Source organism: Cryptotermes secundus, unplaced genomic scaffold (assembly GCF_002891405.2).
Source record: "Cryptotermes secundus unplaced genomic scaffold, Csec_1.0 scaffold317, whole genome shotgun sequence".
Classification (NCBI taxonomy): Eukaryota; Metazoa; Arthropoda; class Insecta; order Blattodea; family Kalotermitidae; genus Cryptotermes; species Cryptotermes secundus.
In genome coordinates this window covers 372,420-398,963 of record NW_019742557.1, presented here as the reverse complement: position 1 = coordinate 398,963, position 26,544 = coordinate 372,420, and the positions used below count along the sequence as shown (strand labels likewise).

Here is a 26,544-nt window from a genome sequence, read left to right as displayed (position 1 = left end):
TGATGAGAACTGCTAGGCTGTAAAATATGGACATTCTTTCAGTTAGTGTGCTGTATCAACTATATTCGTCTATAATGATGATGATAAATGATGATGATGATGATGATACTAATAATAATAATACATTTACAGTAAACCCTCGAATCAGTGATAGTGGATACCTGTTTCGTAGCACGTAAATTTGATAATGACAATATTCCATTAAAATGCAGTATCGTAATTTGTGTTTTGTGTAGTCTACTGTACGTAGGTGTACACGCACGCACGCACACACACATGTTTCAAAATGTTAATGACAAGAGCTTTGATGCATTTCATACCTGTTAACCAAATCAATTTGTAGTAGACTTAATCCTCGTAGTAACAGTAAAAACGAAGAAACGAAGTTGAAGCAAAACTACGTTAACATCACATCTACAATAAAAAAAACAGTCAATGACACTGAAAGTTTGCTCGAGTACATGGATACATAATTATAGAGGAAACTTTGAAGAAAGCAGTCTTCTGGGATTTGGCACCGTGTATATGTGGTGTTAACCGACGTTTCGGAGGAACATATCGTCTCCATCTTCAGGGTAGAAGAAAAAATATAGGAAATCTGCAAGCGAAGAGACCGTGAGAACCGGTAAAAGCAGACTGTGCCTGAAGATGGAGGCGATACGTTCCTCCGAAACGTCGGTTAACACCACATGTACACGGTGCCAAATCCCAGAAGACTGCTTTCTTCAAAGTTTCCTCTATAATTATGTATCCATGTACTCGAGCAAACTTTCAGTGTCATTGACTGTTTTTTTTATTGTAGATGTGATGTTAACGTAGTTTTGCTTCAACTTCGTTTCTTCGTTTTTACTGTTACTACGAGGATTAAGTCTACTACAAATTGATTTGGTTAACAGGTATGAAATGCATCAAAGCTCTTGTCATTAACATTTTGAAACATGTGTGTGTGCGTGCGTGCGTGTACACCTACGTACAGTAGACTACACAAAACACAAATTACGATACTGCATTTTAATGGAATATTGTCATTATCAAATTTACGTGCTACGAAACAGGTATCCACTATCACTGATTCGAGGGTTTACTGTAAATGTATTATTATTATTAGTATCATCATCATCATCATCATCATTTATCATCATCATTATAGACGAATATAGTTGATACAGCACACTAACTGAAAGAATGTCCATATTTTAAAGCCTAGCAGTTCTCATCAAAACGCGCAACGGGTCCGGCAGAGTCCACTAAATTGGAAGATTGTAGTGTGTGTTGGGTTATAAAAGGGCTTTAGTTACAGTGTGACACCCTTCCTCCCACACTGCAGTTTCAACCACTGCATCGCTAGTTCCTGTCATGCTTCTTACTTCTTCTCATGCACAAACTAGTGGCCAGGTCTGAAAACGCGGCACGTATGTTAATAATAGGTATAGGTCTACNTACAATTTGAATTAATATTAAAAATCGGCTCAATTTTATGTGCTTACGGAGGGCGCCAGAAAAATATACCACGGGGGCCATGGCGCCCGCGGGCGCCGCGTTGAACAGGGCTGATCTACATGAACTGGGTATATTTAGTGTAGAACGCCACGCAATTCAGTGCAAGAAAACTGGTCACGACACATGTTTATCTTTTTTTTTTTTTCATACTTCAAATTCTCTGTGTCTCCTCCCCTTTTTACCTATAATAATTACTGAGTCTGGAATTTACTTGACACTGTTACAGACACCTGTGAAATGTGCATCCCATTTAATAAGCATGAACACTCAATCGTTAATAAATCATCGTTGCTTGTTTAAACTATCGTTTCTACATACTTACTGCCTCATTACAGTTGCATTGCTTTTCAATATCTGCGTGTAGTTAATGGATCTTGAGCTTTAAAGCAATAATGTACATTTTTATAACCTTATAGAACTTCATAAAATTAAATGAACTCCAAACAAATAGTAAAATGAAGAAGTACGATTATAGCATATGTTTTGTTCCAAACATCGAATTAGTGTCAGCTCCATATGCAGATACAAAAGATAAGTTACTTTCTCAAGAAAGATATTGTTCATTCTCTTTCTTATAATTCTTAGTCTTAGTAGTCAGTTGTGCTATAACCATATTTTTATATGTAAATATGAATTTGAAGTTTCTTCGAAATTACAGCTTCTTCTGGGCTGTAACGCCGTGTAGATCGGAGAGAACAATACGTTTCGAAGGAAAATATAGCCTCCATCTTCACTGTCGAAGAGACAGCCAAACAATAAACCAGCAGAAGCAGGGAGAGTTCCTCTGAAACTTCGGCCTCTCTCCGAACTACACGACTTTACAATCGAGAAGGTCGGAGTTTTTGTATATAAATGTTTTTTTTTATTTCTTTCGAACACAAAGAACTGCACATTATTTGTGCCGGTTTTAACTTTATTTCCATCATTTTTCGTATATGGTAGCAGAAGTACCAAGCACATATTTCGTTTAAAGTTATCTGTATGTCACAAACGAATTTAAAGAAGAAAGGTCTAGGACAGTGTTTCAAAATTCTAGTGTGGAATTATTAGAGAAGTAGTTATATAAGAATCTAAGGCTACATTTTAACACTAAGTTTATCATTTATTTTAAATTAATTTAATTTGATATAATAATTATCTAACATCGTAGCCAAGGAAACACCACTCTTACTTCTAGACCGACTGCCCTGAAAGTTTTCGATATTTTCCTCACTTCTTCCAGGCAAATGCTGCTATAATACTTTAACTCAGGTCAAGTCAGCTTCTGTATACATTATTTCCAATTCATTGAGCATTAGCCATCCTACTGCTTAACGCTATATATCCTGCGTTATTGAATGCATCATTAATTTAACCATAAATAAGAGAAGAATTCTTTTTCCACTTTTTACGTCTGTATGTCTCAAGTGTACTTGTATCCTCATGTCCTTAATACTTGACTAAATTATAACTGCCTGTTTAATAAGTTCTAATGCAATTTGGCAATTTATTTACTTTATAAACGGCCTTAGAATGGGCTGATTCTTCTTTCAAGGAGTCCTACTTGCTGTCTATATGATTAAGAAACTGAGAAACAGAGGCCAAGTTTCATCATGGATTCTAACACACACAGAATAGTAGTAATATTTACTTTACGAAGAGTTCTAGCTTTTAGTACGTTCTGCTATGTAATCTGTTCAGAGTCAACCAGATTGTTGTTTTATATGAGTGTAAAACTCACTCTTTCTTATTAAAAGAAGAATATATATTGAGGGTGAATGAGAGCAGGTCTGTGAGGAGAATATTTGGACCTAAGAGGGAGGAAGTGACAGGAGGCTGCAAACAAATTCAGAATAATGAACTTCACAGTTTGTACATTTCACAAAATATTGTAATGTGCTTAGAATAATTAAACCAAAGAGGATTAAGTGGGAAGAAAATGTAGCACACATGGCAAAGATGAGAAATGCATATGGCATTTTAGTCAGAAAATCTAAATGACAGAGATGAGTTGCAAGATTATTAAGATGAATGAATGAATGTATGAGGGGTAGGCCTTCTCGGCCCTTACGCCGCGACCTACAGTGGTCTATTGTGCTTTCTTCAGATGGATCCTAACAAAACAGAGTTAGAGGATGTGGACTGGATTCATTTGAACTTGAACAGGGACCAGTGAATTGGTCCTGTGAACAAATTAATGAACTTTTGCATTGCATAAAGAGCAGGAAATTTCGTACATACCAGTAGCTCAAAAACTGGCACTTCTCAAGAAGCACTTTGTTCCATGCAACAAGTTAACTAAAGAGCACGTAAAAATGACATCAACAAACCCACAAAAATAATAACATATTCTGACTCTATATATGACAAAATATCAGTTTGTTGGATTAGATGCCCTCACAGCAATGGCTACGAATGGTAATATATCTTGGATAAAACACTGTTTAGTCCAGTAGAAGCCCACCAAAATTTCTGAGGAGCATTTGTTTCTATCTGTAGTTACTTCCTGGCAACTTCTTGCTGGTTTCTTACTTGGCATACTCTTCAACCTGGAAGATATAAGCAGTATGTTCCTCCAAAATGTCGGTAGACTTCCACCAGACTACACGGTATTATATTCCATAAGACAGTACTCTTCGAATATCAGTTTGTTGTAAGTTCAGAATATAGGTAACTTACTGGAATTTGTCCAACAAAGAAATATTTGTTTTTATTCCTTTTTCCTGATGAGTTAATAATTGGAGAGAGCACCATGATCAGTTACTATTAAAAGTTAAACCAGTGTACAGTGTTTTAATATGTCCTATTGAAGAGAATTTTTTTTGTTTTTATTCGTTTTTTTCTGAATAACAGTTTAGTTGAGGCAGATGATGACAGACACTTAAACAGTATACATGGATACTGTATACTCCGATGCAGGGTGTGTCAAATCATGAGTCAGCTCCATAGCATTCACATTTGTTCTGTGACTCAGTCATATAAACATATGTATCCTGCCACACTGAAATTCCTGCTACACCTCCTTATAATTTTGCAGGCTTGTTTTATAAATTTTAATTACCAGTGAAATATTGAGATGAAGTGTTTAAATGTTGTTGACACTTTAAGTGAAGTACATTGCACCTGCTATAATCAGCAGTTACTGTGTCATCTAAGGAGGTGATTATTGATATGTTCCATCTACTGTGGGGGTGTGTCATTCTCAGTTATTGATATGCAACGCTATATCATCATTAGAAGACTACAAGATTTTAATTTCAACATACTTCCATTGTTCTTATGCTTATGGGAAAGTCAGACATACTTACACAGAACTTTTCTTCCTTAAGGTTTTCTACAGAATGTATGAAGAACCCTCATTCATAAAGCAGAAGAACTTAGTCATTATCCTGGTCATTAGTCCATCAGTTAATAGTAAAATAACGTTTATAAGTTAACTGTCTGTAGGAGTTTTCCACTTAGAGGCCTGCTTGTATAGTTTAGCCAATACTGTGGAGAAAATGATCCTTCCTGGTGGTTCCTCCTAGAGGCAGAAATTTCATTCGTCTGATATAGAAACACAAAATACATGTTATCAAGAAGTTGATTCATCTTGATAAGGGCTGATAGCTTGATTCAGATTTTTTAAGTAATTTGTTTTGTACATGCAACACTAATTCTTGTCTCATATATATCTCTTTACAACACATTTCAGTCATACATGCCCATCATCAGATACACATCAATTTTTCCAAAATTCTTTCACAGTATGTGTTATTTCTTCAGTACCAATATGTGGGTTTTACACCCAGAGCTCATTCTCATAAAGGAACAATCCAAAATGGAATCTTGACAGCTCATTACTATCTAGTGCTGAACTGTAGGATATATAGAACTTCCTCTCCCAAGGTCAAGATTGGTGGAGGTACACCTTCACTCCCACATATGCCTTCATGGCATAGAGCTAAACTAATTAAGCACAGGGATAAATTTATTTTTACCTCCTGTCCCCTTATAGGCCTTCATGACGTGGTGCTTAGGCATACATGAACTTAGTCTTACTTTAATTTCTACTTCCTGTTCCCAACCTCAACTTTCCAGCTCCCTAAATTGAGTTATTTATAAATTCTAAGGTTTTCTAATAGTGGTATATTAGGATTGATGGGTTTCTGGTCTGTATCCATCTTATAGTATTCTGAATAGCACAAAATGTTTTGAGAACTGCAACTATTACCATCCTCACAAGAAAACGGGGGGAGACAACTACTTAGTCTGATCTTTTAGAAACAGTTAATCTTAACAATTGATCCAGTAATTATAAGTATCACTTATTATTGTTAGAGAGATTTATTTGCTATGATGTGCCATATCAGGGAAAATGGATTTTTGGTGGATTATGCCTAATTTTTACAATGTCTATAATTCTTTTTCTTTATTTATTTTCTTATATGTACAGATTTAATCAGAATGGGTTGGAATTATTTCTTACAGCTAACAATGTGTGTTCGAGTGTATGACATCCTAATTGTGATACTCATATTTATACCATCGACACTTCTGCACGAAAGTAGGATATCAAGCCGTCACTATCCAACAGATGATGTCCCTACATTCCAGAGGGATTCTGTTGAATGGATCCCATCCTATGAGAAACCTAATCAGCGAAGCTCACAACGTTCCTCCCTCATGGATTATGTGTTTGGAACACTATCTCTTCCTCTCAGAGCAGCTGTTGAAAGTATACCAAAACATACTGCAAGTTACAGGTTAGTAATTCAGTAGCAGTAAGTCATTGTTGAAATGATAATTTCCCTTCAGGCACTTTTTAATACCAAGAGATATAGTAAATAAAGATCATGTAGTTTATAATATGAATATGGTTTTTCCTTCCATACAAACTGATGCTTAGCTTGCAAGCAGTCATGAAATAAATGGAGAATAAATAGATGTCACTACAATAGATTTCATTGCCTACATGCAAAACGTACATAAGCACAGTGTTTAGACTACTATTCAGAGTGCGGTTCTATATTGCCTCAGATGTGCTTAAATATAATATGTATTCCATGTTCTATATTTTTAGAGATTGTATTTTTTGTCACTTTTTGTAAGGATTGTTGCTTGTAGAAAATTCTAAGTTTCCGAATGAATAACAGATTACACTGCAAGCCACTATATGATTTTGGTTTTCTTTTTGTAGACATTTCTGCCAAATATTTTTACTATTCAGTCCAAAATATTTCAGAGTTAAACAACTTTTTACATAGGTCTAGATAATAGTTTGTGTGAAGAAAGGTGATAGGTACGTCTATTAGATAATGGTGTATTTGTGCTTAATATGTCATGAGTTGTTTACTAGGTGGAGAAATATTTCTTTATTTACATATTTATGGTTTATTTAACAAAGCTGTCAGTATGTCAGAGTGCATAATGTCAAATCATAAAATAATTTATTAATGATGAACTATAAAGGATATGGAAGGTATCAGTTGTGTCCTAATCTTAGATGTCATCCTAATATTTTTCTGGAGGGACTGAAGAAAATAATAAAAATTCTTGGTCTGAATAGCCAGGCTGTGGGTCAAAATTAAATATGGGGCCTCTGAAATATGAAGCAGGATTGTTAACTTCTCAACCACAATATTTGGCAGCTTAATTACCAGGTTAGTCCTTCATAAATAGATTAAAAAGAAGTAGGCAAGCTACTACATTTTTAGTGTGATAAAGTAATAAATTTATACAGAGTACCGTTAGTATGTTATATAAACACCCTCACATTTTATAACATGTAAAACATTAAAAAAGAACTGTAAAAGACCTATGTGTTAGAAGATATGTTTTCGTAATATTACTAAAAGAAAGAAATACCAGTAGGTTTATGTGTTTATTTCAAAGCAGCACCTTCTTTTACAAAGCCTTTCCACAATGTTTACCCTTTAAATTGCAGAATACCTTGTGTAAAATTGTAGCATGAGCATACTCCTCTATAAAGGACTACAGACCTAATGGCACTAATGTTCTTTTACAACTGATATAATATGAATATGATACCAACTTCTAGCATAGCTCAATCTGCTGGTATCAGCAACAATCACCTAAAGCAGGAATTTAAAAATTAACTGGTAATTTTAAACAATTTAAAACAGCATTGGCATGTTACTCATTTATTCACTCCTACTACATAGATCAATATTTCAATCCAAACAAACAGTAACGAGTATCAGTTCTAAATTAAGTGTATTCCCAAGCATGTTACTGTATCATTTTGCTTATTTGCAGAATGTGCCATATGTATCCAATTAGCATGGTAAAATTAATACTGTATTATAACCTTATTAACTTTTCAGGCAGAACTATTATTGTGCAGATATTATGCAGTTGTACTTGACTATTTCCATATCCTATGGTGTCATCCAGTACTTTGATTTATGGAACATAAATAAATTCAAATTTAAATTCAAACCATTTTCTATTATGAACAATTTCATATCTAAAAGAGGTCTAACTTTTTCAATTAATTATGTCCCAGTAATGTAACACTGCATACTCTACTTGAGGAGGTCTAGATTGTGTATAAGGGGCGTAAAAAGCTTCCAGCTAATTCAGAATTTTGTCTCATATGGAGTTAAAATTCAATTCATCTTTCATCTACCCTTATATCTGGCATTCCTTGTAACTTTTCACCTACAGAATAGTGCGTTAAGGCTGTTATTCTTACACATAACAGAATAAAATATTATTCCGTCAGGTCAGATCACCGCTTACCACTGAGAGATGCAGTCGAGCAGCGACCTTACCCTGACCTTGTTGTCAATCCATTTGATATTGGGTGGACTGAAGTCTTACCCAGTGTTGGTCAGTTTGGCTCAACATTTGCCTGGTGGAGAGAGAAGCTTTTTTCAAAACAAAAGTATGCTTCTTCTGTCACTGAAGGAGCTCCAGAACCAGATGCCAACTTCAAGGCAGCACATTACTATGGAAATAAGGTCACAGGTAAGGAGTAAATTTGCAGTATACATAATAATTTAATTATGCAAGAAAGTGCTCACAATTAGCTATATGTCCAGTCAATAATACAGGATAATTCATAAATCCCTCTGGAACTTCTAAACTCAGCAGCACAGCAACCAAGACAGATACAGCAGAAAGGAGCATACAAATAGGTAGAAAATCTCTCCAAGTTTGTTTGGGTAATTGGCGCCTTGGCGTACTTATAGGTTTCGCCGCTAGGCGGCAGTCGTGACCGTCGTGACGAAACATGGCGAGGAGAGGGAATAACAAAAGTGTTCTGTCTTGGAATTTTCCAAAACTTGAGTCGATTATAACGGTGCAACGGTGGTTTCGGACCAAATACAACGTAGAACCAACTACGGACAAAACAATTTGAGAGTGGCACAAGAAATTCCAGCAGTGTAGCTGCCTGTATGAAGCGAAACTAACAGGATGGCCGGGGCCATGACCGAGACTGAGAGTGCGTGCAGCAGGTATAAAAAGGAATCGAAATTGAATACAGGAAGAAAGGACAAAATGAAAGTTTGAAAGTTTGTAAGAGACTTCCTATAGAATTGTTAACTGGCATTTCAGTAGACAATATAAAAACACACACTAAAACACAAGGTTACTCTCAAGATTAGGGGTGGCCCGTGTATAGGCACTGCGGTACTGCAGCACCACCAATTTCCACATGATATTATCGATAACATTTATATAATGAGTCCTTCTTTCTTTAATTCTTTGTTTATACTTGTACAATACAATATATAATCCTTAAGCTTAATGTCAGTAACCAAATCTTTGTATGGAACTGTGCACTTCTGGAGCAGCACCCCCACTAATTTTAGCTACGAGCCGCCACTGGTCAAGATTTAGGGGTGTGAATATAGATGGGGTATGAATTGATGAATGGATTTCTTGACCACTTACTCACACAACTCAGAACTGCAAGTAATACAGCATCATCGCTAATCTCCACACTTTACAGTTCACTACAGCACCTGATAAGCCTTTTCCAGCATTCTGTGTCTTAACCAGCCATTCCCTGCCATTGGCTTCTAACACTGGAGATTCTTCAGCTTCCTGTCCTCAAGTTCTCTTGTTACAGCCGACCATGCAGAACTTCCTCAAAGCCCAACTGCCGACTATCATCTCAACTATGGCTCCACCTCTTCTCAATTATCCTCTCAGATGGCCTGGGGTCCTTGTTTTACTGCCTTGGGTGAACCCAACAGAAAACACCTCTTTCAACATTTCATCTATGTTGTAGGCATATTTACCAATCCATTGTCTAGAAACAGCCATTTGTTGATCAGCCTATTGCATAGCAATGGCCGTACTCATTGTTTATTTTGACGTCTTTGCCTAGCAAATTCACCACATTACACTGATGATGGTGACGAAGACATTAATGATGATGGTGCTGATGTTGACAACAATGATGATGAATAGTAATGTAGTGTATATCTGTTATCAGGGAATCAGCCCTACCACGTGGTGTGCTATGTAGAAGGCTGGGCTGTATATCGTAAGGAACCTATGAGGTTCAGTTCCCTGGATTTAGACCCATTTGCTTGCACCCATTTGGTGTATGCATTTGCAACGTTGGATCCACACTCTTTCACCATTATGCCTCAGGATGAGGAGTACGATATTGTGAAAGGTAAGAAAGTCATAAAATATATTTTAAAATGGCATAATTAGAAAGTAATAAAATGATGAAAATATGAGTTGATATTTGACATTTTTTTGCAAGTTTAATTTAATTTGTGCAGGAGGATACCGGGCAATGGTGGGATTGAAACGTGTAAACCCACAACTCAAAGTTCTAATCTCTGTTGGTGGCTGGATAGAAGGAAGCCATAAGTTCTCACAGATGGCTAGCAGTGCTTTTGTACGTCGAGAATTCATCCGTTCTGTAATTCATTTCCTTGATCTTCATGGTTTTGATGGTCTTGATCTTGATTGGGAATATCCAGGTAGAATTTTATTATATGGAAACATAAATCTGCTTCAGTAGCATTTGCCTAACAAAATCTTTCACCATTTTGCTAAATGGTAAATATTAATCTTTTATGAACTTCTGGTTCAGTGTGACAGGTGTTTGTGCCATTCAGTTTACTATACAAAATATAGAAGTCAAGCAGATTTAAGTAACAGTTTAATGTAAATTACAAAAAAATACTTTAAAACAATGAAACAACAAAGAAAATTTGCCTAAGAAAAGACAAGAAGATGATTTGAAAATAATACTATTATTTCTCACAATTTTATTTATTTTTAATTTAAATATTTCTAACTTGTTCGTGATTCATATCAGTCTGAAAATAGTTATAATATACATGACAAGATATAATGTATATTACAGTGATAGAGCAATGATTATTTTGGGTTAATAAAAAATGTGGAAAAAGAATCAATTCTGTGTAACAAATGAAAACAAAAGTGTAGAAGGGGCTTTTGTAATCCACTTACAGCACTTCTATAGTTAAAGGAGAAATGTTGCATTTTTCTGTTCTTACACTTCTTACTATGTGTATCCCACATACAACATGGCTAATTGCCAAAGAGTTACATTGAATGAAGATGGGTTAAAAACTTTTGCATAGTGAGAATGGCATTTGTTGTGGGTTCTGTAGCATTATAATAGTATATGTTGATGGGAAAGTAGTGCTTTGAGAGTTCTAATAGTAACTTCAGCTGCACTGGCATTTGTGGTGCATGTTACTAATTTTACATGTTATGCCTCACACTGGCTAAACAAGTAATTCTTAATGTGGTCAAATATATTAAGTGAAAGAATTAATTCATGTTAAGAACAAATTAATTTACTTGAAAGGATATTAAATGAGTGATATCTGTATAAAGTAATAACCATGCATATCCCATTCTTTCCATTTTGTTTAATTTAACAGTGACTTTCTTTTGTCTAAATTAACTGCAAAATGTTATGTAATTGAGAAAAATTATCTTAACTCCCATTATATTTTGAAATGGAATCATCCTTTCCAGGGAGGCCATTTTCCTAAGTTATGGTTGATTAAGTTCAGTTGAAATTGTTGCATGTGCTGAGTAAGCTGTAGTAAGACATGGAACATTGTCTCATCTTCCAGAAAGTTAAAGTATAATACATTAAAACATAATGTGGGTTATGATGAAAAAAAATTAATTTTATTTTATAGCCCAGTGTAAACAAAATACATGGCAGATCATCGGCCTATAATAAATCCACTGAAGCAGGAAGTTTAAATGCATGGTGTATGTATTGCAGGAGCCGAGGACCTTGGAGGGAAACCATCAGACAAGGAGCACTTTTCACTTCTAACAGAAGAGTTATCTGAAGTATTTGCCCCTCGAGGATGGCTTCTCTCTGCAGCTGTGTCACCATCAAGGTTCAGAATGGAGGATGCCTATGATGTACATCGCTTGGCCCATAATCTAGATTTCATCAACTTGATGACATTTGACTTGCACGCAGAGAGAGATCGTTCAGCTGATCACCATGCTCCTCTTCTCCAGAGGAAACACGACACAGGTCTCAACGTATTCTACAGTGTTGTAAGTATGCCAGTGGACCACAGGTAGATACTTTTATCTTCTCTTGTATAAGTTATTCAGACTAGCAATCAGACACTTCTGATTCATTTTTACCTCTGTTAAATGCCTACATTCAGAAATTTCCACTATGGCACAGGATTTAGTATTTATTTTTGCAGGTAATGTTACAGTTGATAGATTACTATTATTTACAGTATCAATAGACAGTAGTTTATAGAACATTTAAAGAAAACTCACTAAATATTAATACCTCCGTGTTGGTAGAAAATATGGTTGAAGAAAATGGCTGTTAGCTAAAATATCTTCACTATGGCGGTAGTGTGATGAATTTTCAGCTTGTTTGAATGTGTTATGTTTATAGTACATGGATGAATGACATATAGATATTCTTTCTGGAGTCTTAGCTATTAGATATATTCACAGTTTATACCACATTCTAGTCTCTTATTCAATATCACATACTCCTTATCTTTCTATAACAGTAAAATAATTTCAATTATAAAAAAAAGTTTCTTCCTTGTTGATACCACCTCTACAGATGTGTATAGTTATAGCAGCTGCAGTCATCAATTTAATTTTAACGTTAAGTATTAATTCTCAATAACAGGACTACGCGGTTCGATACTGGCTGAAGAAAGGAATTCCACGAGAGAAGTTGATTGTTGGTATACCATTCTATGGCAGGTCATTCACTCTGGCAAATGCCTCTGTTACAACACCTCCCGCTCCAATTAAAGGCTTTGGGAAGGAAGGCTATTACACCCAGGAGCAGGGTTTCCTAGCTTACTTTGAAATATGTGAACTTCTGGAAGATAAAAGCTGGAAGAAAGAGGCAGATGATGTGGGCAGCCCTTACATTGTTAAAGGAGATCAGTGGATTGGTTATGATAACCGAGATAGTATTGCTACTAAGGTCAGTTTAATTAAATAATTTCTTGTAGCACACAAAGATGAAGAGCTTTTAAAATGGGGTCAATTTGAAAAAGTATCACTTTTAAGTCCCAAGTAGTATATAGGAGATATGTTTAAATTCCTAACAAAGCAGCGTGACTGATAACTGAGCTTTGTGATTTCTGTGTTAGTAAATGGTCTCTCATCAGAATTCATATTCTGTACCTTGCCACTGGTTAGGGTTCAGTAGTGGGCCCTTGTTAATGTGGTAATGAACTTTTGCTTACCATAAAAAAGCATGATGTTTTTTTACTATATAACTGACTGTTATCTTCTGCAGAAACTGTCTTCTCGATGGAATTATAAGTACCCTTAGATAATTTGTATATACACAAAGTTACCTTTGTTATTTTTATATGAATAGTGCATGGTGTATGTAGTGCATATAAATATGCAAAATTTACAGGTTGTTGAAGGAACCACTGCCAGTCACAGTAGCCGAGTGGTCTAAGGCACGCACCGTCTTCGCTCGCTCGGAAGCCAGGATTGTGGGTTCGAATCCCACTCAGGGCATGGATGTTTGTGTGCGTTTTTCTGTGTTTATCTACAGGTAGAGGCCTTGCGACGAGCTGATGACTTGCCCAAGGAGTCCTACCGAATGTGTAAGATCTAGTAAACCAAAGTGAAACGGAGAGTTTCATGGAGGTAGGCCTAGGCCCAAATTGGGGCTGTAGCACCACAGGGAAAAAAAAAAGGAACCACTAGTTTTATAATTCTTGAGATGAAACACCTTTGTTACAAGACATATCTCTATGCTTAATGGTTAATGATATTATACATAATGATTCTGGCAGTTATGGTGCCTGTAATTAAGAGTCTGAACCTCACTCAGAATGAAAAATATTCATCTATTAATGTGTCACACAAATGAACAGGAATCTGAAAGTCATCTCACACTTTCCTTCCAACAGACAGAAATAAATCTCAGTTACTAAGCTACTAGCTGCATAAGAACACATGATGTTCTCCTTTGTAGACCAGCATTAATAGTTCTTCAGATAAGTGCATATAAATTTTACAAATTCAATATGATGTGTTAAAAAAACAGACTTCAAATCCTATTCATATCTTTAAAAAAAGTGGTTCATTAAAAGAATTGTCATGCTTTGTAATTTAGGTGCTTGTCCTGAAACATTTGTAAAAGGTACATAATTAATATCATTAACTATTCTGACTTTCATCCAGTGCCATGTCACAGCTGTCAAAGTATTTGATACTTGATAAAGTAGACAGCCTCCCAAAACCATTAGATTATGTCAATATGTTAAGCCATAAAATCTGCCACATGAGGAGAAGAGATTAGCACTAGACTTTCAAAGTATCTTCATAACATATGACAAGATACTTCTTCAGGCAAAAGTCATGTCTGTTGGGAATGACAGTAGTTTGACAGTCTTTACTTTCTTTGTTCATTTAGATGGCTTACATAAAAAAGAATCGTCTTGGAGGAGCTATGGTATGGGCTGCAGATCTAGATGACTTTGAGGGCCATTATGGGGAAAAATGGCCATTGCTATCCACAGTGAGGAAATCTCTACTTGGTACAGTATTACTTATGTTTCAATGTATGCATGCTTTACAAATTATTAATATCAAAGTAAAATTTTATGTTAGAGAAAGAAATGGCAAAAATATGTTTATATCTTGAAGAGAAGTTTAAACTACAGCCTACAAGTAAAGAAAAATATTGAAACAATAATAAATAAATATATTCATCAAAGGAGGTCATTCATGAGCTCATACAGGACATTTGGCTTAATCACTGAGCATAATGAAAGCAAAAACCTACTCATAAACATTTGTGAGGTCTGCTTGTGGGAGGAAGTGTAGTATAGTGCCTCCACTTGTGATGTACAGTATACAAAATCAGGACATTTACCAAAGCAGAAGAATAATTATTGTAATCAGTATAATGTTCATTTCAATTACAGAATAATTGTTAACACCATCCAGTGTGATTCAGTTTGTATATATTTATTACCTTTATATGTTTTGGTCAGCTGACCATCTTCAGAAGGCATAAGATCAACATGTGCAGGAACTACTATCACAAAGTTCATAATATTTTGTAATAGTAGTTTCTGAACATGTTGATTTTATGCCTTCTGAAGATGGTCAGCTGACTGAAACATGTAAAGGCAATAAGTATCTACAAATTGAATCAAAGTGAACGGTGTTAAACATTATAATGTAATTTAGCTTACTAGAGTGACAGACCAGAATGATTAGAGTTAAGTTCATACTCAACTTTCTGTTATGTATTAATTTTAAGAAATTGTTGACTTTAAAGGGGAGAAGAATTTATAACTGATACATGAAGTATTCATTGTCATGGATTGGTTGCAGATATCAAATATAAAAAGTCGGTTTTTTTTTTCTGGATGTTTATCCTTATTTTAACTTAATTATTCTCCCATTTTCTTAAAGAAGAAAGTTTCCACTATGCTGCACTACTGCGTACTACCAGAAAAGAAACCATGCACAGAAGCATGAGTTGGTTCAGTGTACATTTGATCATATTTTACAAACATTATACACTCTTCTTACATTTGGGATGTGAATTGTAAGATTGGTGTGAAGCCTGATTTAGAACCGTGTGTTTATGTATAGTGAGAGACATTCCCTTTGCTTATATTTAAAATGTTGATAAAAGGTATGGTAAAGCTATCCCTGTAATAGACCGTGAAGGTCCATAGGGTTGTGAGATGTCGAGGCTCCCTCATTTTCTTGACAGTCGGCTCACAGATGGCAGTAAATTTGACAGCCTTACACCTGGCCGCCCTTTAACTCCCAGGAAGATTCCTGGTACTCATTTTTGTTAGAGGCTGAGTCGACCCAAGGGCCATAGTGCGGCTGGAAGGATTAAGTAAATTGAAAAAGAATCCAATGATATCAGGAACTGAATCCATGACCTTCCAGCTTCAAGTATAATGCCTCAACCAACTACACTACCATATAGCCATTTAAAATGTTAATAACCAGATAATTCTAATGCTGCTACTACACACCCCTGCAATATTGTTGCTGATGAAAATTTATATTTTAGTGGTAATGGAAAGTTGTTTTACAGTTCAAGGTGATAAGCAGCCAATCTCACAGTGGCCTGTATTCAACCCACCTCCAATACCAGGCACACCAGTGTCTATTGAGCCAGACCAGGTGAACTGCACTGGTCAGGGCTTTGTGAGAGATCCAAATAACTGCTCAATTTACTACCTATGTGAGTGGAAAATGAAGCACAGCTATATCTGCCCTGATGGCCTCCATTATGATTCATCTTTGAAGTTATGTAACTGGCCTCATATTGCTGGTTGTGACAACAAATTTCCTATTTCAGGAACAAACAAAGGGGCACAAGCAGGTATGATCTAAGCATAAAGTTGTTTAACAGTGATATTTTAGGCTATTTCTTTGGACTTCAGCCATCACTTTAGTGTTTAATATAAAGACCACAACATTTTGAAAATGGGTCTATTTCCATCTGTAGGTGGACAGGATATGAAGAGGTTCATATTCTGTTGCACCCCTTGATAGAGCTTATCCTGGTGACTATAGAAGTTTTCCTTGATACAAGAGTATCTACATGTAGGGGCTCAGCAGAATACAAATTTCCTTATTTCTTCTCCACCTGAAGATATAAATGCAGCCAATTTCTGAAATGCTATGGTTTTATATTAAAGACTAAGACAGTGGACAGAAAGTCCAAATAAGTGGCCTTAAGTAAGATAGTATGTTTACTTGAAGTACTCTAGAGTATACCTTGTCACCCCTGTATTAGTGAATTATCTTTCCACTGTTATCCCAGACAAATAAAAGTGATTTGTTAGTAAACAATTTCAGGTGTCAATGCAGATATAAATGGAAGAAATACGTGTATGTTCTTAATTTTTTAGTGTATTTGCATATTTGATTGTCTTATTTCTAAAAATTCCAGTAAATTCTCCTTACTGGAAAATATTATTTATGCTACTGGATTGATAATCCATGTTGTATAAAAACTACTAACATATTGTATATGTATTTATTTCCCAGTAACTTCAGAAATAAGCAACATCATACCTAAGGACATGTGTACCAGTAACGGTCTATATGCAGATCCAGCAAATTGTCGAAACTATTACTGGTGTCAGGTAAGTAATAGATGTATCTCTCGTAGGTAGCTGTCTAATAAAATTTCAAATATTCTTTCTAACCCTTAGCACTTCAAAGGAATTCCAGGACGTTGTTCATTGTCTGAAGTAGAGATAATGTCATCATTGTTCCAAAGGCTGGCTGTGCCTTCAGATAAAGTAAGGGGGTAGGGAATACCTACTCATGCAGACCTGTTAAAAAAGATAGTCTCTATAGAATTATGAACTTAACCTTTGATTTGACATGTACATAATATCACAAAGTCATAAATTATTATCATTTAGTTATTATCAGCTTCATTTTAATAATACTTTTAATAATAATAACTTTTAATAAGTTTGTCTATAATGTAATTCATTCATCTGCACTGTGCTGTGTCTGTAATTGGCCTTGCGGCTGTTGTCTCGGCACATTAATAATAAAGAATTGAATTGAATTTTCTACAGTGCTTCATGTGCCACTCTTTCCTTGCACTAATGGTCTGTGAATAGTCTAAAGTGCTGACAGCCATAATCAAATGTATATAGCATTGTTTTTATATATCTAAGTCACTTATCAATAAATTAATTATATGCTAATTACATATATAAACATATACTTGAAGACAATTCATTATTATAAATTCCTAGTCTCTGAGTAAAACTGGGGATAAATACCAAATATGGTTAACATATATCTTCAGTGTGTTGCATATATATCTGTATTTCTCTCTATCTTCAAAATTCATGATGGAAATTAACACAGAAAATTTTAAGATAAAGTAATTTTAAGATTGTGACACTTTAATATTGTGTACATACAGCAGTTGAATTTGAACAAGAAGCTCTATAAAATGTATGATGCCTGCTTCCTTTCAAATGCCTCAGTCTATATGGTGAGGCTAGTAGAAGCTACAAATTTATAATTATAATGAAATATCTATCCATTCTGAAGCATCAGTTTTAATAACATATATTTTCACCAAGTTAAATTTATCGCATGTAGTCTCCAACTAATTTTTAACACATGTTCCGCACAACATTTTTGCACATATGTTTAAAATCTATCCCCATAAAAATTTCAAATGTCCCGACCCAGTCACTCATTAGTTATCATCATCAAATGGAAAACATGATAGAAGATTTGTGTGGCTGCCATATCAATTTATTATTTCACATCCTGCAAACAAAATGAACACAATAAACAACGGATGTTTCTAAAAGACTAATACTGCATAATAATTTAGCACTCTACACTAAGTGACAGTTGTGTTGCTTCCCTTTTAAAAGTTTATACAATTGCCATGATAGTATTGTTGATATAGGGAAAGAAAAAACAAATGCTGAAATGGCCTTCAGTGACGAAATATGCATGTCAAGTTCATGAAAATCCATCCCTTGATACAAAATTTTGTTATGGGGATAGATATACACCCTGATGTGATGACATCATAAATATTAGATTAATTTACCTTTAAGCCTTATGTTGTATTCATTTTCTTTCACACAGGATGGCAAAGGATACCGTTTTTCATGTGGAATGGGTCAGTTTTTTGAACCTACAATGGGCCTCTGTTATTATGGCACCTCAACACGTTGCACTGAAACACCCAGTGCAGCTGCAAAAACAGTGGAAGACTTTAACATAGCTGTGAGCAGTTTCTTATACCCAGAAACTGTTGTGAATGAGGACAGTAATAATATTGGTTTCAACAGATACAATATTGAGCTTAGCAGTAAGCAGTTCCTTCCAGGTAAGTATACATGAAGATCTACCTGTATTTTTAGTTTTTCATGTAGAGCTGCAGGAAGGAATTATATTGAAGGTGACCACTGCAGTTCAGAATTAAATTTAAAATTGTGCTGCCTGTGAGTACAGTCTTATCACTCAGTTGTCAGGTCTTGAATGTTATAACTTCAAATATGCATGCAATATTGCCATCCACACATGTGAACAACCAAAAACCGAAGCCATGTTCTAAAATTCTAAACTGTATCCATACAAAATTGTTACATCTTAGTTTACTTTTTACTGGGAGCATATTTTTCAACATAAATCACAGAATTTTTAACATCTATATGAATTGATTGAAATCTGATCCATGCCTGACTCATTTCTAATGGGCTAAGAGATTATAATGCCATCGGAAAGGTGCAAAAGCTTCTGGATTTTCTACCTCATATTACACTTATGTATGTGCAATTTCAAAACTCAAACGTTAGGAAAATTCATTCTGTCATTTTAATGTTCATAATTATCTTGTTGGGGCACGCAGTAGCGTAGTTGGTCGAGGCACTATGCTAAAAGCTGGAAGGTTGTAGGTTTGAGTCCCAATGAGGTGGATTTTTTTCGATTCACCTAATCTTCCAGCTGCACTATGGCCCTGGGGTCGACTCAGCCTCTAACAGAAATGAGTACCAGGAATCTTCCTGGGGGCTAAAGGGCGACCAGCACTCACCATCTGTGAGCCAATTGTCTAGATAATGTGGGACCCTCAATGTCTCACAATCCTATGGGCCTCCGTGGCCTGTTACAGGGATAGCTTTACCTTTTAATTAGCTCATTATTAATCTCTGTAAGTCAGATTTGGTGGTTATGGCAAATTAAGTTCATAATAATTTAATAATGGAGTAAAAAAAATATTAAAATTGGATTTCTGAGTAAGATTGGTATACAGCAGTATGGACACCTCCCATTTGCAATCATCTAGTCTTAACACAAAGACAAAACAACTCCGTCCAGTGTGACTATTGAAGTTTTTACTACTTGAAAACTTAACACCCTTACATGTTTTGGTCCCTATAGACCATCATCAGAGGGACATCGATACTTCTTGGAAACTACCATCACAATGGGTGTTTTGAGTGTTAAAATACATATACATACAATGCTTGTAATGCACAATATCAATGTATCCAACTTTTCCACAACTACAGCAGCTTTCTTGGTATATTAAAGTTTTTAAAGTTTTTAAAACTTTAAAACAAATCTAGTCTTAAGATTTGTAGACAAGTAAGACTCAAATAATTTTCCTTGCAGCATTGTGATTTCATTGTTTCTCTCGTGATTCCAGAAGAAGACTACAAGATTGTATGCTACTTCACAAGCTGGGCCTTTTATCGAAAGGGTGATGCCAAGTTTGTCCCTGAACACATAGATTCCAGACTATGCACACACATTGTCTATGCATATGCTTCCCTTGACCCTGATGAGTTAGTTATGAAGCCATTTGATATTTGGGCAGACATAGAAAACAGTGAGTTGTTTAAATATATTTTGTGGTGTTTAAAAATTGAATTGTCACATGTATAACAAATTTTATTTCCATATTTCTACTTAGCTCTTGAAGACTGTTATCTTCTGAGATGTAACACCATATATTATTGCAGATATGTACCTAAACATTGTTTCTGTAGCCATACATTTCAACTTAATTCCTGAAGGTTATTATTTTTTGAGATGTATTACCATGTAGTCTCATAGATATCTACCAACATTTTGGAGGAATTTGTTGCCTTGGTAGAAGAGTAAGCCAAGTGTGAAAGAAATAGTGTAGATATAAGAAGAGGGAGAGAAAATTAGACACTTAAAAGTTTGTTTTCCAAGGATAGAGAGAATGGGAAAAGTAATAGCACTAAGTAAACCAAAGATAGACAGAAGGGGATCAGAATAGATAGACTAAGGATACAGCAGGTCTCTAAAAGACTGTGGGATGTCGCTGCCCTAAGAGACAACCACTTAAAAAGTTTGCGGGCCCTGAAAAGGCCCGTTTGTTCGGCTGTGCTTGCGCTAGTAGCGCTTGCTGCTTTGTAGCAGACCAGGTCTTCTTTATGGCTGTTCAGCTGGTCTGGCTGGCCGGTGATGTGGTGCTATGTGCGCCAGTAGGAACAGCTGCCTATGGGGTGGATTATGTGGATTATGACAGAGCCGTTCTCTAGGCATGGTTGCTGGAGAGCTATTGCTGCTTCGTGACGTCAGAGTAGCTGCGTTAGCTGTCTTTGTGAGGACGATCAAAGAACTCATGATAGCGAGCTTTGAGCTCCGCCTTTCATACCATGTTTGTTGGGCAGAGCTAAAGTTGCAGTAGCGATTGTGAGCACTGATTGGCTAGCGCACATGATGATCTACAGGTGGGCTGGACATCGAGTGCTGGCCACAATGTGACATTGACTTGGCTTGAGCAGTAGTTGGTTGCTGTCTGTTAGACAGACGAAGCTGCGTGTTAGTATGTGGAGGTTCCCACAGACCTATTTCAGGGATGGAGTGGATAGGCGAAAAGAAAGGGACGTTAACAGGAACTGATTTAAGGGATAGAGTTAGGGCCGAAATGATGAAAAAATGAAGAAGCAGGGTTAACTAAATAAGAAGTGCAAGGAGAATGGAAGAGGAAGGATGCCCTTAGAAGAGCAGTGTCCATGCACTTGAAGTGATAGCCTTCACCAAGCCTGATGGCCTGGTACAGGAACCAGAACACAGGAAATCTATAAAGGAAGCTTATTGCATTCTTTCAGAGAATAGATGTTAGGAGTGCATGACTTGGCTTCCATTACCCTTCTCATCTTTGTGTATAAGTGCATCCCAGAATTCTGATGGAACAACGTTTTTCCTTAAATATGTGCATGATTTTTTCTTCTCAGATTCATTAGAAAACGTATACCTTGTACAAACTTCCTATCTTCAACAGTCTTAGTTGAGTGGGAACATAATTTTCCTGTTCTGTGTGTATCTTTAATCACTCTTCTTATGACATGTTGCATCTTATGTATTGCATCTTACAATGTATTTTGTCCCATGTTATCCAGATTTCTACCAGCGTTTGACCTCTCTTCATGGTCCCAGGATACATGGGGCTGATGTGAAAGTCCTATTGGCTCTTGGTGGCTGGACTGATTCAACTGGGGATAAATATTCCCGTTTAGTGAGTGATGGTGGTACTAGAAGAAAGTTTGTGGCTAGTGTGGTCAGTTATCTGAGACGACACAATTTCAAAGGGCTTCACCTTGACTGGAATTACCCTAAATGCTGGCAGTCTAATTGTAACAAAGGACCTGCTTCAGATAAAGCTAACTTTGCCAAATTGATCCAGGCAAGTATTGAATTTTAAATTGAATAATTGGCTAAAAAAGGTGTAGTTGATTGTGAGTAGCTGTTATGTATACAAACCTGTTTAATATAATAAGTAATTCTAAAATGAGTTACTTCCATATGCGCAATACATGTGTGAAATGTCACTGTACAGAGTTTGAATAGATCAGATAACTGTATTCTACTGACATAATATCATTTAAACTAATATAATTCACTTTTTTCATAATTTAATAGAAACGCTTTTTTTTATTATAGCTAACAGACATTTCTAACCTAAGGAATAGAAATACAACAAAATCCAAAGACACTTGAATATTTTTATACATTCTTAGTATAATGTGCTTAATTAAAACGCGTTTATGGAACAGACATTTCTAACCTAAGGAATAGAAATGCAACAAAATCCAAAGACACTTGAATATTTTTATACATTCTTAGTATAATGTGCTTAATTAAAACGCGTTTATGGAACAGACATTTCTAACCTAAGGAATAGAAATGCAACAAAATCCAAAGAAAACTTGAATATTTTTATACATTCTTAGTATAATGTGCTTAAGTAAAACACATCTGTGGAAGTTTATCTACCCTTCTGTCTGTCTCCATTTTTCAAATTGAGAATTGTTGGATGGATTTGGATTAAATTTGATATGAACGTCGTGCCACTGGAAGCCACCTCAAACCTGTATGTTTTAACAGTATCAATGGTAACCACGATAGTCATAGTAACAGTACTAACCACAGTAATGATAGTAATCAAAATAGCCTTAGTAATGAATTGTTATGGTTTAGGAATTGTATGTACATATATTCCAACACAAATTATTTTGGAAAGGAATATGTGTCATACAACAAACAATATTTTTGAAAGTTAGTATGGTCTACGTGTGATATGCAAGTTTTAAAATGAATAAGGAAGCATCTACATTTTAATATTATGTTAATGGCATTATGAACATCTCTAGATTCTTGAGAAGAAGCTAGATAAAAGCTGAAATGAATGTTGCATTGAANCTTGTGCCATTTTATGGAAGTCTCTATTATATATATGTTCTTTCTTCTAAATAGAAACATTGCACAGTAGCCTATATTCCCCATGTTTTTATGAGCCAAATCACAAGTCAGAAATTAGTGCGTTCTTTCCATTTCATTACTTATTTCTTTCTTTATTATTCATTTCTGTGTTCCCTTCAGACATTTTGGAACAACAGTAAGTGAACAGAAAACAAAATTCAAGCAGGATTTTTATCCAGTAGATTCTATTTTTATTTCCACTTTAAGAATTTTCCATTTAATATCAGATGTAATTTTACATTAATACCCCCTTTATGTTCTTGTATTCATAAAAAAAATTCTGATAACCACGTTATTTTACATTTTAAATAGATTTACAGCATAATCCTGCAATAATTTTAAAGTCTAGGATTATATACTACCATACAGTGCTCTGAAGGTAATTGCAAACAGTAGCTTGGCCCTAAATAGGTAATAGCACAGAAATTTCAAATAACAATCAAAACTATTACTCATATATTTACAGGATATCAGTTTGTAGCTGGTAAAAGTTCATAATCTGTTCTGGTGTTTGCTGTTTGGCTGTATCTATGTCTGTTCAGTCCTTTTATATTTCCCTTCTGGAATATATGGTGACATAACTGCATACATGCACACAATTAAAGTTACGCATAATAAAGTATGTTTGCTGCAGGAACTAAGCAAGGAGTTCCAGAGACAACAGCCCCCATTGGTGCTGGCAGTTGCATTATCAGGCTACAAGGAGGTGATAGAACAAGCATATGACCTAGCTGTGATTGGACGCTATGCTGAGTTCATGTCTGTGATGACTTATGATTATCATGGAGCTTGGGAGAATATTTTGGGCCACGTCAGTCCTTTGTACTATCGGAGTGGTGATCAGTTCCCTCAGTACAACACGGTATGTTGACATTTACACAGAATTAATGTTATAGGTCATTGTCCTGAACTTATTTAATGTGAAATATCACTCACATTTTTATAGTATCAAGCATAGCTATAATTCCCTTTCAGTTTTGGTCATTCAGTTACACTTGCTTAACTTCATGTTGAACTTATGAGATGTTAACAGTTATTAAACACAGATTTAATAAAAATGACTTGTGCAAGATACACTGTCATGTCTAGGGCTACATTCTCTTAAAATGTTGTTCGCCTTAGTTTTATGCAAGTACACTCACAGCTAAGAAGGGAACACACACCACACGACACGGTTTACACAGAATATAAGAAAAATGACCCCCATAGTGGAAGAACCACACACAAGTTTTAATTATGACACATAAGATGAATAATCTTAACAAGTTTTAGTGTGTGTAAATTTATTATAGTTGACGAATACGCACGTTTTAAATACTTTTAAATAATTTTATAAGGGCAAGCAATGAAATAGATTAGCGTAATTAGGGCACCTGATGATGGCACTATGTTGCCGAAACATGTCGTGAAGTAACAGGTGAAACTGAGTGCACTACAAGACAGCAACTGTATACATATCATGGAAGAAAATCAGTGCAACAGGACGCTAAAATACAACATTAATACGTAGAAAGAGGATTTGCGATATTTGGTATGGCTGAATAATTCATCTCCTTTTTATAAACATCAGTATTGTCATTGTTGGTTTGGATCTGTATATATCAATATATTTTAATCAACTTTATATCGTAAATACATCTGTCTTGGTAGGTATTTATGCTAGGAAATCTTGTACTAATCATTTACATATTGTTTCACTTATCATTTACAAATTGCATATAAATTATGCTATTCATTTTAAATTTTCTATAACAACATTATGTTCAGTTTCATAGAATATTACTGTCCATTTCCAACTGAGTATGGCAATTCAACTCTGAATTTACAAATTTAAATAACTGAAGTAGAAATATTTATCCCTGTTTTTGTATCTTGCAGATGACATTTTCAGGAAAATACTGGGAAAGTTTGCGAATTATCAGTAATATTTATATTTTTAATCTATTTTTCTCTTTGGTATAGTGTCGAAATTTTCAGTAACAAATAATCACGCTGCATCAACTTTTGATCATAATATCATACCTATAAATATTGCAAAGAATATCTGTATTTGAAAACAAAATAAGTTGTGAGCAATAAATAGAATTAAAATATTTCTAGGTGGAGCAGATAATTGAGAAAATTAATTCATGTTGCTTCTGATTTCTATTTGGTATAAGTCTGGTTTTAATCTTGTCTGGAATATCAACTATTCTGACTGAGGCTTTTCATGCCTTTTCTAAGTCCATTAGGCTGGATGTCAGAATAGTACCTTGCAATTGACCACATCCACTTGCAAAACCATATGAAGTTCACCATACATGATAATCCTCTCATATAATGCGTTGTTAAAGAACATCCATAGTTGACGAATCATTACTAAATAACACACATGCCATCAAATTAAATGATATTTCAGCAAAATGAAGACTCTTTTATGTTAAAAATAGAATTATACCATGGAGCACTTAGTTCGACTGGGAGCTCCACGTCACAAACTGCTGGTTGGAATTCCATTTTATGGACAGAGCTTCACAATGGGATCTAGGGCCAACACAGAACCAGGGGCACCATCTAAAGGTCCAGGTAGTCCTGGCAAGTTCACCAATCAACCTGGAATGCTGGCATACTATGAGATTTGTGACACAGGTGAGCAAAATAAAAGTAATGTTATAACTGAATACTATATGTTTAAATTGTATAATATCTCTTTCTCTCCCCACTTTCCTTTTCCCTCTCCTGCCTCTCTCACAACTTTCTCTTTCTTGAAGAATCTAACAGGGCATACATCAAGCCCCAAGAATGCAGTTCACCTTCAGTATTCTAGAAACTGTTGTAGAATAAGGCAGGACAGAACTGTGTAAGGATTTTATGGAAAGAATGATGTGAAACTGACCAAGTAACTTCATTTTATCTGTAATAATACTTCTTATCTGATTAGTTGTCAATATTATTATCCATATTACTTATCACCATTATTTTATATTGTATATTGATTACTGTGATACTGTGTAAACTTTTCAAATTGTTTTATATTGCAAACATATTGACAACTGCTTGATTATAAGCAAGATGAGTTCATACTACTTGACGATTTCTATATCTGTTCGGTTGTTTAAACCATGTAAGGATTTTATGGAATGTGAATAAATGAATGAATGAATGAATGAATGAAAGCAACATGACATGTAAAATTTGAATGAATATGGGAGGTGAAATTCTCATGCAGAAAAGCAACAGTGATAAGCTTCTGGGCCTATTTGTAATCATGGACATACATAGTGTGGTCAAGACTATATTAATGTTGACCGATTCTGTGGGAGACATAAGAGT

General features: G+C 35.2%; 1 protein-coding gene across 1 annotated transcript in view; it reads left to right on the top strand.

Moving 5' to 3' along the window:
• The window catches only part of LOC111873332 (probable chitinase 10), a 97,447-nt gene that overhangs the window by 23,506 nt on the left and 47,397 nt on the right, over positions 1-26,544 (top strand). Inside the window, exons 2-15 of the mRNA XM_023867973.2 lie at positions 5,950-6,224; positions 8,207-8,451; positions 9,929-10,114; positions 10,227-10,430; positions 11,723-12,009; positions 12,617-12,922; positions 14,378-14,501; positions 16,031-16,321; positions 16,993-17,090; positions 18,580-18,823; positions 20,144-20,326; positions 21,873-22,156; positions 23,867-24,094; positions 25,662-25,860. Of these exons, the coding sequence (XP_023723741.1) occupies positions 5,956-6,224; positions 8,207-8,451; positions 9,929-10,114; positions 10,227-10,430; positions 11,723-12,009; positions 12,617-12,922; positions 14,378-14,501; positions 16,031-16,321; positions 16,993-17,090; positions 18,580-18,823; positions 20,144-20,326; positions 21,873-22,156; positions 23,867-24,094; positions 25,662-25,860 (3,148 nt within the window). The 5' untranslated portion in view covers positions 5,950-5,955. The remainder of the gene's footprint in view (positions 1-5,949; positions 6,225-8,206; positions 8,452-9,928; positions 10,115-10,226; positions 10,431-11,722; positions 12,010-12,616; positions 12,923-14,377; positions 14,502-16,030; positions 16,322-16,992; positions 17,091-18,579; positions 18,824-20,143; positions 20,327-21,872; positions 22,157-23,866; positions 24,095-25,661; positions 25,861-26,544) is intronic.